The sequence below is a fragment of the Pyrus communis genome, chromosome 14 (genome assembly GCF_963583255.1).
Source record: "Pyrus communis chromosome 14, drPyrComm1.1, whole genome shotgun sequence".
NCBI classification, from domain to species: Eukaryota; Viridiplantae; Streptophyta; class Magnoliopsida; order Rosales; family Rosaceae; genus Pyrus; species Pyrus communis.
The window spans coordinates 19,877,907-19,896,159 of NC_084816.1; the positions used below are offsets into that span (position 1 = coordinate 19,877,907).

At 34.5% G+C, this 18,253-nt stretch overlaps 1 protein-coding gene and 1 long non-coding RNA gene across 5 annotated transcripts; one reads left to right on the forward strand and one right to left on the reverse strand.

The window, feature by feature from the left end:
• The first annotated feature begins 2,370 nt into the window (after positions 1 to 2,370).
• Positions 2,371 to 6,449, forward strand: LOC137715147 (uncharacterized). 4 transcript variants are annotated; one of them, XR_011065532.1, is made up of 6 exons: positions 2,371 to 2,697; positions 2,935 to 3,175; positions 3,546 to 3,609; positions 3,753 to 4,159; positions 4,907 to 4,985; positions 6,200 to 6,449. It is a non-coding gene; the product is annotated as an uncharacterized lncRNA (long non-coding RNA). The 4 variants fall into 4 exon arrangements; XR_011065533.1 differs by having other exon boundaries at positions 3,753 to 3,824; XR_011065531.1 differs by having other exon boundaries at positions 3,753 to 4,985.
• A 3,202-nt stretch (positions 6,450 to 9,651) lies between these two features.
• LOC137715148 ((-)-germacrene D synthase-like) lies at positions 9,652 to 13,128 on the reverse strand. The gene is made up of 7 exons (XM_068454382.1): positions 13,012 to 13,128; positions 12,634 to 12,922; positions 12,127 to 12,505; positions 11,771 to 11,989; positions 11,408 to 11,549; positions 11,021 to 11,266; positions 9,652 to 10,629 (listed from the first exon to the last, which is right to left on the reverse strand). The coding sequence occupies exons 1-7, from the start codon at positions 13,126 to 13,128 to the stop codon at positions 10,336 to 10,338; spliced, it is 1,686 nt and encodes a 561-aa protein (XP_068310483.1). The 3' UTR covers positions 9,652 to 10,335.
• Positions 13,129 to 18,253: the final 5,125 nt, after the last annotated feature.

Below are 18,253 nucleotides of genomic sequence, written 5' to 3' on the forward strand. Positions count from 1 at the left end.
TGGAGACTTCCCTTCTAAAGACATGTTCATAATCTCACGATCTTGTTGAGCCCGTCTTTCTTCTCTAACATGTTCCCTTTCTTGCCTAAGTAGCTCTCTTTCTCTCTCATTAGCATAAAATTCTCTCTCAACAGCTGCTGCTTTTGCTGCCTCTCTAGCCTTATCAGCCTCATCTTTCGCCATTTCCCTCGCCAAAGTCAATTCACCTTGGCGAGTAAGTTCTTCCATGAACTTTGCATAATCATTCTTGGAAACACCCCATTTTCTCTTTGAAGCCTTCTTACCTTCAGGCCTAATTGGATAACGGGTCGAACCCGACGCTTGTTCAGGGAGGGGCGTTTCGGGCACTTCTTCTGCATCATCTTCATGAACATGATCGGGTGTAGAGTGTAGAGGGGTGCTGTTCATGTGCACTTCTGGACCGACTGGCACAACTCTAAATTTAGGACAATCTTTGACAATATTCCAACATTCCCACCGGTTGAATGATTTATTTTTTGCTTTTGGTTTTGGCAGCGTACCAAGCTTGTGCTTGAAGTTCCTACACAATAAAAATAAGTAACAAATAAATAATACAAATAAATAATTATAATGAAAATAAGTAACAAATAAATAATACAATTGGCTAAGTAAATAATACAAATAAATAATTATAATGAAAATAATATAAACAACATAATTATAATGTAAGTCGGTAACAAATAAATAATACAAACCATAAATAATAAATTATGTAGGTAACAAATAAATAATACAAACAATAAATAATAAATTTTGTACGTAACAAATAAATAATACAAACAATAAATAATAAATTATGTAGGTAACAAATAAATAATACAAATAATAAATAATAAATAACAAATAAATAATACAAACAATAAATAATAAATTATGACGGTAACAAATAAATAATACAAACAATAAATAATAAATTTTGTACGTAACAAATAAATAATACAAACAATAAATAATAAATTATGACGGTAACAAATAAATAATACAAACAATAAATAATAAATTTTGTACGTAACAAATAAATAATACAAGCAATAAATAATAAATTATGTAGGTAACAACTAAATAATACAAACAAATAATTATAATGTAAATTTGGGTATCAAATAAATAATATATTGTTACCTGATCCGAGTAATTTTCCCCACTTCGAATATTACTACTAGCTTGTGCCAAGGCGTCTCTCCACGTACTAAACGATTGGCTAAGTAATTTCCAACGACTGGACATCGATTCTTTGGTTCTTTTCCCACCAATTTCTCAAGAAAATTGGTATGAATAAGACTCCACATTTCTCGCAACTGCATCTCATTACCCGTAAGCGAACTATGAGTAACTTCAACCCAGCTAGTACACAACGCAACATCTTCAATAAGCGACCAATTCGTACCTGCACCAGTGGTCATTTTGTTGAAAAAAATGGATTCAAACTTTGAGACAAAGAAAGGAATATGATTGAAAGTAGTTGAGAAAATATGAAATTGTTGTGTAAGGTAGATGATAATGAGAAGGTATTTATAGAAACGTAAAAACAATTTTTTTTCAGATTTTTCAGATTTTTTTTTGAATTTTTTTTAATTTTTTACAATTTTTTTTAAATGTTTATTCAATTAATTAATCTCTGCCGTTGGATATAAAAAAATTTGAATTCCAACACTCCAGATTGTGTCACGTGTCACAACGGTAACTTTTCTTAATTGGATATTAAATCTGATTCTTTTTTTTTTTTTTTACCGTTGAGATCGAACGGTCCACATTAAGTGACCGTTGAGATCTAACGGACCGTGGGAAGCCACGTGGCTTCCCAACGGTAACTGACAGACTTTTTTTTTCTGATTTTTGTGTCGGCGACGCGCTCCCACGCGCGGGTGGGGTGCAGGCGCCTGACACAAAAAATATTAAATATTACGCTAACGCCAGCCTGGCGTCAGCATGACGTCACGTCCACCTCGGGCTCTCGGGCTGGCAATCCTTCACGGGCCCGGAGCTCAAGCCTCCACCATCCATCGGGCTGGCCCAAGCTGGAGCTGATCGCCTGGCCCTCGGGCCCTTGTTCCGTCCACCTTCCCCCGAGCAAAAAGCCACGCTGGGCTTGCTCTAACCACCTCCCCACCCCCCCGGGGGCCCTTTGTGTGCCACTTTTTGCTCTTTCTCCACAGTAGAAGGACCATTCTGCCCTGCTTGCCCACGCGTCCCTTATTGCTCCAGCTTCTGGTTTCATTTTTTTGACCCTCAGTGCTCCAGCACTGTTCACGAGCCACGCGTCCCGTCTGTTTCTATACGATGTCGACGCGTTGGTCCGGTTCCAGGAGTTCTACACCCACCCTTCATTTTCGATAGCTGTCTCACAAAAGCTTTTCTTGCTCTGAAACCTCACCATTAGCATTTTTTGTTCTAAAACCTGGCATTTGCTGGGTCTCCAATCTTGAGTTGTCTCTCACTTTCTTGCTAAAAACGACGAAACCAGCATTTTGTAGCTTTTTAATCCGATTAGCCAATTGGGTTTTGCTTGATTTGTATTTTCTTTTTATTTATAATTTAAAGGGTGATCTATACGATCACGAGAGTTTGGTGAAGGCGATCGAGCGAGTCGACGTGGTGTTCTCGACGGTGGGGCACGCGCAGTTGGCTGATCAGGCCACACGTGCTATAGAACCTACCTGGCTGATGTGCTTTGTGGTAAGATTGCTTAAGGATGTTCCAAATAAGATTAAATTCCTGTTCATAATTTTGATATAAAGGTAAACAGCGAATTTCCTTTCGGTTTTCATTTCTTTCTCTCGAGGACCTCACCTTCTCTGTTTGCTTCCACTGATCTTTTGTTTCCTGCACTGATTCCACTTCTTTTTCGCGACTTTCTACCCAACGCACTGTGTGCTTCCTGTTTGGTCTAAGTTCCTCTTCTTTTTCTGCAAGAAACAATCCCGTTGCGATTAGATATTTTTGGGATAGGCGTTGGAGGCTGCAGTATGGGAGGTTTCTTATCATATGAGGGTCACCAATGATTGGTAAGTTCAGTTTTTTTGCCAATTTCTTTATTGTTATCCCAGTTTTTGATCATTTTAAAGGCTCTGAATTGCTAATGGATTTACCCTCTTTTTTTTATGTCACAATTTTGGGTCGTTGGAGGAACAACTTGGTTGCTTGACTTTTTAAGGTATAAAGTTTGCTGTACTTTAGTTTTAGTTTCTTCAGTTAGATGTAATATCACCCATTTGAGTCAAAATTCTCTCCTGTAGCGGCTTTCATTGAAGAAACTGATTCCACAATGTTCGAATATGAACTAAAGGTTGTTGGTTGAGATGTTAATAAGCTTTTCTAATATCAGGCTTTAGATTTTTGAATTCTGCTCGAACAAAACTAAAGTCTATTTCATTTGCTTGATTTAGTATAGTTTTTGTGAAAAGAAATTGAATTCTATGCTTGTTCTATGGCTGCTTTCTTGCATTTAAAATTACTGTCATCTTAGGCAATAGAGTATTTATTTGGTATGAATTGCCTGTGATGGTGGATAAATCTTCGTGCAGGTCGATCTGGGGGAGCAGTATGTAGACAATCCTATGTTGTCCACTGTCATTTTCTTAGTCGAAGGTTTAAATCATTTATCTTTATATAAGCTCTTCCTACGTATGCTATGTTAGCTGACATTACAGAAGATTCAATTAGCATGGGTGATTGTATTGTTAACATAAAGTACCTCTTTAAATTTTTTATTGTGTACTGACCAATTGCAGATAGACAGTTCTATGCTCACAGAATTTTCCTGCTCGGTTCTTCAGATACCTTCCGTGCAACATTTGATGGTGGTATGATTTTCTATTTCCCCTTTGCAACAATTTCTTTTTGGTTTTTGGAGTACGCATGATTTATTTTTAATTAGAGAAGAAAAATTAATAAAACACAAGAAGCAATTGGAAACATGGCTGCAAGTGATAAGCTAGTCTTTTTTTCAATTAACTATATTACTTTTGTAGTATATATATGCATGCGCAGGAAAAATCCAAATCGTACTACAAGATCTTAGGGCTCTGTGTTTTGTGTCAAAGCAATGCATTGAGAGAATATGAGCCGTTGCGTCTGGTTTGGATATGTGTCTATGGTGGTACCCCCATTTCAAGGCAATTGAGAGCGCTTGACTATGGTAACCCAACGGCTTTCTTTGTTGTTTTTCCTTAATGGGTTATCGATTCCTTGCTTTTTTTTACTGAGTTTTTGACTATTGATATTTTGCATTTCTGAGCTTCAAGGCACAAAATGATTATTTGTTATTGGGTTGTTGGGTTGCTAAAGGCAAGCAAGACACATAAAAATGACCATTAGGAATGAAAAGTCACTTCTTTGGTGTATTTATATTTTTTTTAGTTGTATCAAGTGTTGATTTGCTGTGTGTTTTTTGTCGAAGTTATGCTTTGACGAGCTTAGATTCCTAAAAGGTTCGATACTAAAATGACATGAATAAGCATAATGAATGGTTCGAAAGATGCTATTAATGGTTTTGCAAGTATATCGTTAGTCGTTTGGTTGAATGATTTGCTTTTGTTTTTTCTTTCAAAACACTTTGCTCTTCATTTTTTGGGGCTGCAGCTTGCGAAGCCCTTTATGCTCATGGTAAACAATTTTGGATTTTTGCCTTCAGCCTTCCAACAAATTTTTTTATTTGAAAATTGTGAAAGTTGTGTTTTATATGCTATGAAAGTTGAATCTGTGATTTTTTTTTGTTTTTTTAATTCATGGTATATATTCTGTTATTTCATAGTTTTGGATGATGTTGGATTGAAAAGCTTTTCTATAAAAATTATAGTTATTTAAAGTGTTTTATCCGTTCCTACATTTGCTATATCTCTTACCAAAATACGCAAATTATTTTGTAAATTTGTTCTTATTCTAGCAAGAACAACAAATGCAGAAGGGAAACACATATATAGTCAGTGTTATTCCAGCCAAAACCTTTATTCTCACAACATCAGGTACGATTGTTAAAGGTTTCGGTTCATTTTACCTAACTTGAAACAATTTACCATTAGCACAAACTTTTTTATATTTTAAACGTGATATTTCATGCATTTTCTCATGCATTTTCTATTCCCGCAGCAACGCGCGGGTAGTACTTTCTAGTTTTTAATCTGAAAGCCTAGAAATCATAAGAAAACAAATGTTGAGCTAACAGTAATCTCGGACAGTAATTTGTAACAAAAATTTGACCATAAAAATGTAAAACCATCTCTCAATCAGTATGTTTCATCTTATATTGCAAGTGACCTGCTGCCATGGCTATAAATTCTTTAGGGGAAATCATTGTTCTACTAGAAAAATAGAAATGAAGAAAAGGTAAAGAAGAACATGAATACCTCAATTCTGAAAACAAAGAGGGAGCCATTTTTCAGCAAGCTCTTCCTGTCAGCAGGAACAACAAACTGAGAAAAACAAATCATGGATTCGCAATATAAAACTTCATGTATAAATTCAGGGGTGTGCGTGTAAAGCTCAATTGGGGTTTCATAAAAAAAATGTTATTAATCACATCTTATGGTGCTGAATCACAACTTTTTCCTCCCGTCTTATGGATTCATGTATTTTTCCCAGTGAATTCAAAATGAAATCAGAATAACGGATTTAGTATAGAGAAGGCTAAATTGGATTAATGGTCCCCATGGTGAGAGGGTAATCGGAAGATAGCTCTTGTGGTGAAAAAATTCGGATTTAAACCCTCATGGTGAACTTCGTTAGGATTTAAGCTTAAAATTAACATCTTCCTCATCTGTTTGTTAACCTGTTCAACCTTCATAACGAAAAGAGAATAAAACTCATTCATTCAAGGCTATGAATTCGTTTAGCACAATGATACAAAACGAGAATGTCCAACTTATAACGATACAAATAGTTCACCGGAGGATTACAGCCACTAGCTCGATTATCTATAGCAACTTAAAAGATTGACTTTTCAAATCCAGTCCATTTACACAAGATTTCAAATCCCTGGGTTAAATATAATGAACAGTGTGGCCGATTAATTACTAATCACTAAGCAATTTGGAAAGCCCAGAAATCCTATATCCAATGTGATCAATGATTTGAATTTCCTCAATGAATTATGTTGAACAATAAACAAAGCAAACAAAAGGGCAGATTCATTGAAATTTGAATTCATGTATTTTGAATAAGATCTCAAACTGTAAATCAGGAAGCAAGGAAGGAAGAGATGAGACGCACCGCATCGACGGAGGAGCTATCAGCATCCATTTCGGGGCGGAGCTTGGCATAAAGTTGGGGGCTGCGGTAGACGGAGCGGGGGCAACAAATTCATAGCCTTGGATGTATGAGTTTTTTTCTCTTTTGGTTATGAATGTTGAATGGGTTAATAGACAGATAAGGAAGATGTTAATTTTGGGCTTAAATCCTAACGGAGTTCACCACGAGGGTTTAAATCCGAATTTTTTAGCCTAAACAAATTGATGAAATTTTTTGAAGCTCCTATTGTTTCCCACCACAATTGTGAAAAGGAAACAACACCGCCATATGTGCCACGATGTATAACCATACTTCAAAAGTTATTTCAAACACACTACTGTTTATATCTGCACAACTAATAGAGCCATTAAAAGAAAAAAGTCGATTAAAAGAAAAAAGCAACTTTCTTATTTGATCCCCACTAACCTAGCAAGCCAAGTACATTTTAGACCATAGAACATAGAAGCAGTAGTCAAATAGATTGAAATATAGATATTTTTGGACTAATATCTAAGTTCTTTTTTTTTTTAAATCAAATACGATTTCTTATTCGAATTGCAATATTTCACATGTATCTGACAACATATAAATCACAATAGAATGATAGCTATCATGCAAACCATTTGATCATACATATTTATAGAATTAGTCAATTGTGTGCATGTAAGTGAATGATATCATATTTGATCTTAGGTGCAAAATTATACTGTACTGGAAGAAGTATACTGTGCAATTTTGTTAAGATAAATAAAATAGTTTAATATTGGAACAATGCTTTTAAACCATGAACATTTAATGTGGAGAAATTGGAAGTTGAAATCAGTGGAAAACGACATGGGATAGAGAACAAAATTCAAACAATGTTGTGATCAAAGTTGGAACTCCGTTGAGAGTTCAACAAAAAGATCAGTTGAAAATGCACTAACAGACCAACTTCAAAGAAAATATAGTGTCAAATGATTGTGCTAGGAATAGAAAGAAGCAAACTTTATAGGGAAAGTGAAAATTGAATCCTTTAGCCATCACATTGACATGCTTGGAATGAACAGCATGCATAAACATGTTTACAAAACAAATGGAGAGCAATATCACCAAAATTATCTTCCTGTTATTTTGTATTGTGATAAGATTTATGCTAAACAGTGTTTTTACCAAAATTTAATAATAAAGACTACAGTAACATGGGAGAAAGGGTTGACTTCTACCCCAAAATCATAAAATTAGAAAGCAAAAAAAAAAAAAAAAAAAGGAATTTGATAACCTTGTATCTTAAGAAACCCCTAAATTTTGTGGAATAATTGCTTAATGAAATACTCTTGTCTTTCTAAAGTTCGTTATCCAAAGAAGTCCATTTAAACTATTCCAACTGATTCCTTCCAATCATATAAAGACAACTCCTATTTTTGTAAGCTATTTCTGCAAGTATTTTATGATTCAAGAAGCAACTGTAAACACATAAAAAACACAAAACAAAAAACCCCTCAGGGACAGGCAATCAAACTGAGTTCAGTGAACCCGCCTAAAATTAGGCCGAGAATCCACCAGGAAACCCAAATGAAAAACAGAAAGAAGACCCAACTTTAATCTTAAGTAATGTAAACGTTGGATTCTTCCATATTTATGAAAACAGAAAATATGATATGAAACAAACGTTCTTGCCTGTGGCTTTGAGGATGTTTGGGGTTAACTCAAGTTCTTGTGCCAAGGAAATAATTTGTCAAATTCAACCACAAATGAGGTTAAGATTATAGCTAATACAATATACACTAAAAAAGATCTTAACAATGAAGAAATAATCCCAAAAATCATACTCAACCTGCATTGCAGAAATGAAAACTGTAGCTTATAAACATTCTCAATGTCCTCAGCAAGTCCTCTCTCCAATGGCTCTGCAATCTACAAAAGGTTTTTAGAAGATTATAAATTGAATCACATAAAATTTCTGAAATTAGGTAGCTTCTTACCATAGTTATTTTATTCTTTTTATTGGGTGTTTCAGCAAAACATTTGATTGACAAAGACTACACTGTTTCACAAAATGAAACAACAGGATCAACCTATAAACAAAAGCATATCCATCAAGAAAAGAAGAAAATAAAATTTTACATTCTTAAGGGGTGGAAAAATTACTTTAAAAAGAAAAAAACGTGAAGAGAGGATGAGGATTGGGAGCAACCAATTACCTTGCCTTCCACTTCCAAATAAAGCTCTCTTAGGTCCTTCATTATTCAGATGTAGCCTATAACACATTAATTTATGTTACAAAAAACCTAAAAATTAAGCACCAAATCTTTCACTTCAAATTCCATAAAAATTAAACCTTTGAAACAAAAATTATTGGGCTTTCTCTTGTGAGGAGGAGTTCAAAACTCACAGTTCTGCAAGACGGGGCATCGACCGTAGATTCGATTGGTCCCGGATTTCACATTTGTTTTCTGCCCTTTGTAAAAATCACAGAGCAGCCACCCTCCCCCATTGCAATCCTCGCAGAGAATCGCCACGTCAGCCTTGGAAAAAACTGGAATCAAAGCAAAGACACGTAAAAGAGCAGTGCCATACCTGTGGAGCTCGAGCATGGAAAGGCTCTGGTTCCTTGCAAAACAACAGAAAAAACATTTACAAATCTAGCTTTACAGAGATGCACAACCAGTCGAAAAACGGATGCTGGAAACCAAATCCCCGAACAAACGAAAACCAAATTTACTCAGGAATCCGATAGTAGCGAGGTCTAGTTCTCTGGTCATCAGCTGAAATCGCCTTGTTGGAAAATCGGGCATTTGAACACATAAACAAAAGAGCCAAAATTAGAATAAAAATAAAAATAAAAACCAAAATTTAAACGTAAGTTGTATCTGCAGAGGAAACGCCACCCAAAAACAAAATACCCGAGGACTCGAGCTAAGTTTTGAAAGAGAAGTCGAGCTAGAATCCTAGGAGTCGTCGCCGGCCAATTGAATCATCAAAGATAAGGCAACGATGACTGGGTATTTTAGAGAGAGAATCAAGCGACTGGATATTTTGATTTGCCGTTGGAGATTGGAACGGTCTTGATGAATTTTGGTTTCGGGAGAGCGGAACGACGCAGAAGAGTCGAATATATTTAATTTCTAGTTACTTTTTTTTTTTTTTTTTTTTTTAGTAAACAAAGAACGAGTCAAATATATTTAATTTAATGTTTAATGCATGGGTTCTATTAACAACCAATAGAATAAAAATTAAAACAAATTTTGATTATTTTTTAATAGTTAATGTAACTCTAGGCCGAATAAAATAATAAAACAAATATTTGAAACATCTATTGGAAAATAAGAGAATTTAGCACTTGTATTCAATTTGCCACATCAGTCATTAAATAAAATTTTGATATACTATATTTGACATCTCCTTTGGAAATACTCTAAGGATCCTTGGATAAGTTATATATGTAATAGGCGTAATACGGTTGGTATTACTTTTTAAATATGGGATTCAATTATTCATTACTCTTTTATGTGTCTAAATATGATTAGTGAGTATCACCACTAAGTATTGTCACGTGGTACTAGTGGACTCTAAGCTTGCTAATGGATTCTAACATTTGCATCTAATTAGTTCGATTTCCCTTGATGTATATCCTTCTTTGTCATATTTATAATGCAACAAGATACAAGACTAATTACCTTGAAACAGAAAATAATGATATCCTAATTGAACAAATAATTCTAAATCCACAAAAACTTTGAAACCTAAATATCGTTTTTCCTTCTAAAGACTACCTAATTAGGACTTAGGAGATCCAATGTACGTAATTCATAATTTACTTAATTTCATAACAATTCCCTTCTTCAACTCCTACTCCAACACTTTGGGAATTACACTACAGCGTTCTACAGAATTCAACGACAAGAGTATATATATTATCACAAAACGGAAATTTAAATTTATTTCACTTGTAGTATCAAAGAGAAAGCAAACAATTCAAACAAATATATTAAAACATGGTTTCAACGAAAGACCAGTACAAAGACTGGCTCATTCGTATTTTGTTGGCCAATGGTGATGCCTTATTATTGAATTTAGTAAAGAGAACAACTAGTCCAAATTGAAGGCCTAAAGAGGCACGGGTTCGACAAAGAGTGAAATCACAATATCCTTGAGAAAGATTCCAGCATGAGTAAAGCCATCGTCATGTTTGTATATAACTTCAATCATTCGTGCAAAATTGACAATTCGTAGTATTAGCTGCATGGGGAAAATGGTAGGGCGGTGGCACGTTTCGTTTACGTCCTTCCATGCATTATTCACTTGCTTGCTTAGTTCGATTATTGCTTGTTCCTCTGTGGCATTATGTTCTTTCATGTAGCATTCCACAGATGAGGCAACATGCCCTCTCTTCTGCTCAAACTTCAAAAATTAAAAAAAAAAAAAAAACATATCAAGGCTATATAGTAGTAGTAGTAGTAGTAGTAGTAGTAGAACAAATCTAGCTAATAAAGAATCAACAAAAAACAATTTGGAGAATTATTTGATTCTGAACTTTAGTCGAATTGAAGTTTTCGCTATTGAACTAAAAATCTTTGAATATTGATCCTTGAACTTGCCACAGTGTGGAGCATTGATATTTTCGAGGATGGAAGTTCTAACAAAGCAACTCAAAAGAATCATTATTCCACACCGTTACAAGTTCATAGACCAGTACTCAGAAATTTTTTGTTCTAGAATCTATACTCTAATTTTCTCAAGGAAAAGAATGGTAATACTACATAGTAATGAATTTATATAATTAAGTACATACCTTGCGAGACTTCATATCATCCACAAGTCTACAAATTAATGATGTTGCCTTTACAATCTTAGGGTCACTAAACACCCAATCCAAGGAGTCTTTTGTAACAACGCTTCCCATTCCAACAAAGGATGTGGTTGCTAACATGAAGTAGGCTGTATTAAGTGCTTCTGACAAATATTCATCCATGGTTGGTGTGTAGTTATCATAGAACCATTTCGCTTCCTTGAAGTAAGATTTAACTTGGATTTTCATCTGAGAGACGACCAAGCGATGTACATATACGTAATAAAGCTTCAATTAATCATGCTTCTATAATTAATTTACTCATGTAATACAAATTCCTACATAACAGTAATTAGTATGATGGAAAAGACATTTGTCTGTGAGACGTACTGCTTCTCTCGCATAGTGGATGCGATATGAGTTTCCCTCGTTTCCAAGCTTTTCCTCAATTTCAGCGTAGAGATCCAACAATGCTTGGTAACAGACTTTCATGTACTGCTCAGGAAGATGAACCGTAGCAGATATGTCCCACCTGATGATCCACGATGAAACATTTAAAATAAGCTAGTGAAACAATCCAAGAAGGCTATCATCCAAAAGTACTAACTGATGTTCGAATTTTCAGACGTCTTGCTTCTGTTAGAATCGCGTACTGTCGATGTTCAATGAAATAAAATAAAAAATCTAGCTAATCAACCACTGTAAATTGTGAGATGAACAAATTAAACGATTATTATGAGTTTATTTTCAAACCTTTCAACAGCTTCAGTAAACAGCTCTAGTTCTTCAAATGTGCCGTACACGTCATAAATATCATCAATAATGGCTGTGATGGCAGTAACTTTTCCTAATATCATCCTAGCAAAGGAGTATTCGGGTTCATAGTAGCACCCTAAAGCCCAAAGGTAGCTCTCAACTACTCTGTCCCTTGCAAACGGTAACTTGTTTACAAAGTCCAACTCCTTCCACCATCTGCATTAATTAATTTAAGTGCAATTTGATTAATGCATTAGTTAACTAGTTTTGCATGAAGTTGATGGTATTAATTGCCAATAATACACACACACACACACACACACACACACACACACATATATATGTATAATAACCTTGTAATTTCACTTAGTTCCTTCTGATGGACTTTCTGCAAGAGGTTGAAATCCAACTTTGCAAAAGTTAGGAGAGTCTCATTATGTGAATTCTTTTCGCAGTCGATGGACAAGTAACGCCTTGCTTCTAGCCTTGGGACGCCCTTCCAGAATGGCTGGTACAATGCATGCTTTACTTGTTGCAAAAGTGGCCCGGGGCTTAAACGATGTGCTGCTGACTCGAGATGAGTGGTGGTGAAGCTTAATGCCTCTTCTAGTATATCTTCTCCGTGTACCCTCAGATGCGTAGCTTCGTACAAGCTTAGTAGTCCGACGATATCATTCGTGAGTGATCCCTTAAATTTCGCATCATTGACGTCCTTGAACTTGTTGAACATGTCTGCTTCAAAAAAAAAAAAATTAATTAATTCATGCATTACGTGCTTAATTAGAGGGAAAAAAAATTTAATCCGTATATAGCTATAGAACAATCCATGGGCACCGAGAGGGCCGGCAGGGGGAACTTACCACATGAAATATTATAACCTTGTTGTCTAAGCAATCGAAAATAGAGAGCAGCAGCGTGAAGATCCTCATCATAATCACTTCCTTGGTGATAACAGAGATAAGAGTTGTTGTGAATTTGCAGCAAAACTTGATCAATCTCGTTTTCAAAATGGCGGGAGACGCCTAAGCGCTGAATGGCATCAATCAATTCCAATTTTTTCAAAGGTTTACAAGGTATTGGAGCCATTATCATCGTCTTCACTCTTTCCTTCAGTTCTTGAATACGTTGCTCTTCTTCTATGTTTGTTTCCTGAACAGACAAATTGAAACGGAATTAGAAAGAATGAAAAAAATAATAAATATATAATGACAAACTATTAGTCTAAATGAATTTCGCACAATAGAAGCATATGATAAGAAATAATCGCCCCAAATGGTGGGAGAGAAATTTGCTGAACGTCGATTAACATCATTAGTAGTCATTTTTGGGGTTTGATGTGGTTGAGGTGCAGACATTTTATTTTTCAAGGGCTGGTGGGAGTTGGAGGCGGTTATTTGCGACTTATATACACTTCCCGGGTGGTGTGTCTTTTTTGGGGTGGTTCTTTTGGGCGAAGTTGAAGGGTTGGCCTGGTGGGCGTGTAATAGTATTTTCTTTATTCTTAGTCTCACAATGGGTTAATAATAATGTAATTCAACCAGTTGTTTATTAAATATTATTTTTTTTTATTCTTAATGTAAATTTTATAGAGACCAATTTGATTATGTGGATTCAACTGCTTTATTACATTATTAAACAATAATTTGATAATTAATTTAATCACATTATTATCCGCGTGCGAAAAACCTTTTTTATAACCTGCATTACACGCCTCTTAAGATGCTTTGAACGTGTTTAAAAATAGAGAAAATAATATTTAATAAACAACTTATTGTTTTATGAGGTGTGTAATGCCGGTTATAAAAAAAAAATATTTCGCACGTGGATAATAATGTGATTAAATTAGTTGTCAAATGATTGTTTTTTTTTCCTTTTAAAAAACGATATTATCTACATTAAGAGAGAAGGGGTGGGCTTAGCCTCACAATAGGCTATCAATAATGTGATTCAATAAGTTGTTTATTAAATATTATTTTCTTTATTCTTAATGTAAATTCCACAAAGACCAATTTTATTATATGAATTTAGATGCTTTAATTGGTTTATGAGTGATTTCTTCTAGCATGATCTAAAATTATTCAGTTACTTCAAATATTTGACTTTTCTTTTGTTAATTTACGCAAATGAATACATTTAAAATGTGTAAGTCATACGTAGCACCCCGTGATTAAAAAAAAAAAAACCTTTTACACGCTAGTGAGCGTGTGCATAAAGGCTACTAATAAAGGTAAAAGAGAGAAAACTCTCGAATTTAGGAGAAGAAGACAATGTAGTAGGGAAATTGATGTTGCTTTTTTGTGAGGTAAATTGCTTTTGCAAAGGTAGGGTGTGTGTGGTAAATAAGAATCATGTTTTTTTTATGGAAAAAAAGTGTTCACAAAGGTAAATAAGAATCATGTTTATTTTTAGAAAAATCGTGTTCACAAACAATCACGCGATGTATCGCGTTCAATAATATATTGTCATTTTTTTAATTTTTCTTCGCAATGCATATTATTAGATTACAACGTGTTGCCCTCTAAAATTTACACAGCTTGACACCACCACTGTAAGATCCCACATCACGTAGGGGTGAGGATCCTGTAAACTTTATATGTATATTCTCATCTCTACCTAGCATAAGGCCTTTTGAAAGCTCACTGGCTTTAGAGTTCATCAAAACTCCGAAGTTAAGCGAGTTCGGGTAAGAGCAATCCCATGATGGGTGATTCACTAGGAAGTTTTCATGTGAGTTCCCAGAAACAAAACCGTGAGGGCGTGGTCGGGGCCCAAAGTAGACAATATCGTGCTACGGTGGAGTTGAGTCTAGGATTTGGTGGGGGCCCGGGCCAGGATGTGACAACCACCACAATGATACAAAAGTTATATAGTTGTACTATAAAATTCTTGTCAACAAATCAAAAAGAAGAAATAGTTGTCACTTAGTACTACTGTGTAGTAATATTCTTTTTTAGTTGTAAGTTAGAAATTTTTTTTAACAAATGATATTCTTTTTCACTTAGTACATATTCTTTTTTTTTATTATTATTAACAAAAGATATTATCTACACTAAGGGAGATAGGGGTGGGCTTAGCCTCACAATGGATTAGCAATAATGTAATTCAATTAATTGTTTATTAAATATTATTTTCTCTATTCTTAATGTAAATTCCATAGAAACCAATTTATTATGTAGATTCAGCTGCTTTAATTGGTTTATGAGGGGTTTCTTCTAGCATGATCTAAGATTATTCATTTACTTCAAATATTTGACTTTTCTTTTGTTAATTTACGCATATGAATACATTTAAAACGTGTAAATCATGTGTAACACGCCGTGATTCAAAAATGCATCCATAAAGGCTAGTAATAAAGGTAAAAGAGAGAAAAATCTCGAGTTTAGGAGAAGAAGACAATGTAGCAGGGAAATTGATGTTGCATTTTTGTGAGGTAAATTGCTTTTGCAAAGGTAGGGTGTGTGTGGTAAATAAGAATCATGTTTTTTTTGGAAAAAAACATGTTCACAAACAATCACGTGACGTATCACGTTCAATAATATATTGTCGTTTTTTAAATTTTTCTTCGCAATGCATTATTAGATTACAACGTGTTGCTCTCTAAAATTTACATAGACTTGACACCACCATCACAATGATACAAAAGTTATATAGCCGTACTATAAAATTCTTGCCAGCAAATCAAAAAGAAGAAATAGTTGTCACTTAGTACTGCTGTGTAGTGATATTCTTTTTCAGTTGTAAGTTAGAAAGAATTGTTAACAAACGATATTCTTTTTCACTTAGTACATATTCTTTTTTTTATTATTAACAAACGATATTATCTACACTAAGGGAGAGGGGGTGGACTTAGCCTCACAATAGGCTAGCAATAATATGATTCAATCAATTGTTTATTAAATATTATTTTCTCCATTCTTAATGTAAATTCTCTAGAGACCAATTTTATTATGTAGATTTAGCTGCTTTAATTGGTTTATGAGGCGTTTTCTAGCATGATCTAAAATTATTCATTTACTTCAAATATTTGAGTTTTCTTTTGTCAATTTATGCATATAAATACATTTAAAATGTGTAAGTCGCCCGTAGCACGCCCACAAATGGAAAAGACAAAAACATTGATCATATGTGGAGAGAGAGAAAGAGAGAGAGAGTTTTAGAAGGTAAAGAAACATATATATACTTCACTTTTTGGAAAATACAGTCAAAAACCATCTCCATGTTTTCATCATGTTTGTGTTTGTGCATAAAAAGTTAGATGCAAATCTTTCTCTGTTTGTGAGAGATCTCTCTCTTTCTGTTTGTGAGAGTTTTTTCTCACCTTTGTGTTTGAGTGCCTCCAATCTTTACCGGTCCTCGTCGTCGCCGGCCCTAGCTGTGGCTAGGGTCAGTGGCAACACCATAGTTCTCCTTTGCTTTCTTTTTTCCTATTTTTTTTCCTGTTGTTTGCTTTCTTACCTTTCCTATTTTTGCCCAGTTTTTCTTCTCCTGCCATCAACATCACTCTGTTCCTTTCGAGTGCAAATATAAGGATAGTATAGCGGCACAAGTAAGGGTGTCGAACCACAGGGACTGAGAAACAACTTAGTAAAACCTTTTATTCTTGCAAATTAGCATTAGTTAAAGACTCCTATGACTTAAAATGGGGGGTTTGAGTAATTTTGGAAAAGAAATAAAAACAGAAAGAAAAGGGAAAAATTAGAACTATCTAAAAACAAACCTAAGACATGGAATAGGTTAAAAACGTTTTTAGCACATAAATCTGACTTCAAATAAACAAAGGCCTTCCCCTAAACATTCCTGAATCAGTGATATGATCTTTTAACTTATCTCTTTCAAATGCACAAATAATATGTTCACATATCTAGCATGACATATAACTAGATTGTATGAATCCTCTCTTACTTTGCATGTTAGATGAATGACATATACATAAAACTTATATTTGTAGGTGCAACCTAGCATGACTTATACTCAGATTTAACACCTAGAAACTCATTAAAAACGAAGAGGATTATGAACATCACATGAACCCTAGAACATGACATTTATCCTAGAACTTCATGGAATCAATTTACATGATTAGTTCTGAACCTAACCACATGTTGCTAATGAATGAAAGAAGATATGGCAGTCATCTATATCATTCTCAACAAAAAGCAAACATAAACAAGGTAGCTAAGCTTGAAATTATGTGCTTGAAATGATTGAAATAGAAAACTGATTCTAGCTTGCAAATGAAATTGATAAACTAAAACTGCATCATAACATTAATTCAATCATGTCTAGGGCTTCAAAGCAGCCATAACTATCCATAAACTAAATTAAAAACATAACAAAATGCATAAAAATAAAATACATAAAAAGTTAGGAAAGCTAGAACGTAGAAATTGCTTAAGGCTGAAGACTCCTGCTCGTTCCAGATTCTCCTCTCTGTTTTTTTGTTGAGTATTTGTCCCCTATTAAAAGGCTTAGGACTCATCTAACATCTGACACATTTCCTTGAATTGACTCTCATTTATAGCTCATAACAACCAGCTTTTAGTATTGAAGTAACTGAAAACTAGCTGTTATCAGAATTTGTAACTGAATAGCTCCTCTTTATTCTGTTATAACTTCTTGTTGAAACCTCCAAATCACAAGATGTAAAGAACATCAAAAAGACGACTTCCAGGGCTTTCCAACCATATATGACACATTTTCTAATTCGTTCTAAGCACTTCGGGGCAAAGCTCGCAAGTTGGCTGTTCTGCAAGGGCCTTTTCTGGCGGATCTTGGGTCACTTGTTACAATATTCAAAATAAGATGATTTCTTCAAGCCTTTACTTTCATCCTGAAATACAATACAAACAATAAAATACCTTGTGATGTGTAGAGATTTTTGTTAATGCCACTAATTACTAGTGGCCTTCCAATTTGAGATTGGTGTCCTTTTATTTTTGGTGTCTTGTAAGCTGAGATTGGCATAACACCACATTCGCCAACAGACCCCCATATCATATTCTCCAATAAGTTTTGCTACAATTTCAAAGATGTGTCATTTGCACCTTATGGCGAGTCACTACTAAAATTATAACTATCTGCAATTAGTGACTATAGACATTAAGATAGCGCCATTAATTACTAGTGGCCTTCCAATTTGAGATTGGTGCCCTTTTATTTTTGGTGTCTTTTAAGCTGAGATTGGCATAACACCACATTCGCCAACAGACCCCCATATCATATTCTTCAACAAGTTTTGCTACAATTTCAAAGATGTGTCATTTGCACCTTATGGCGAGTCACTACTAAAATTATAACTATTTGCAATTAGTGACTATAGACATTAAGATAGCACTCTTGGCTTTTTTTGGTGTCTTTTTAGTTAATGACACTAATTACTAGTGGTCTTCCAATTTGAGATTAGTATCTTTTTATTTTTGATGTCTTTTAAGCTGAGATTGGTGTCTTGCTTTTGTGTAAAAAGCTCTCTCTCCCCTTCAC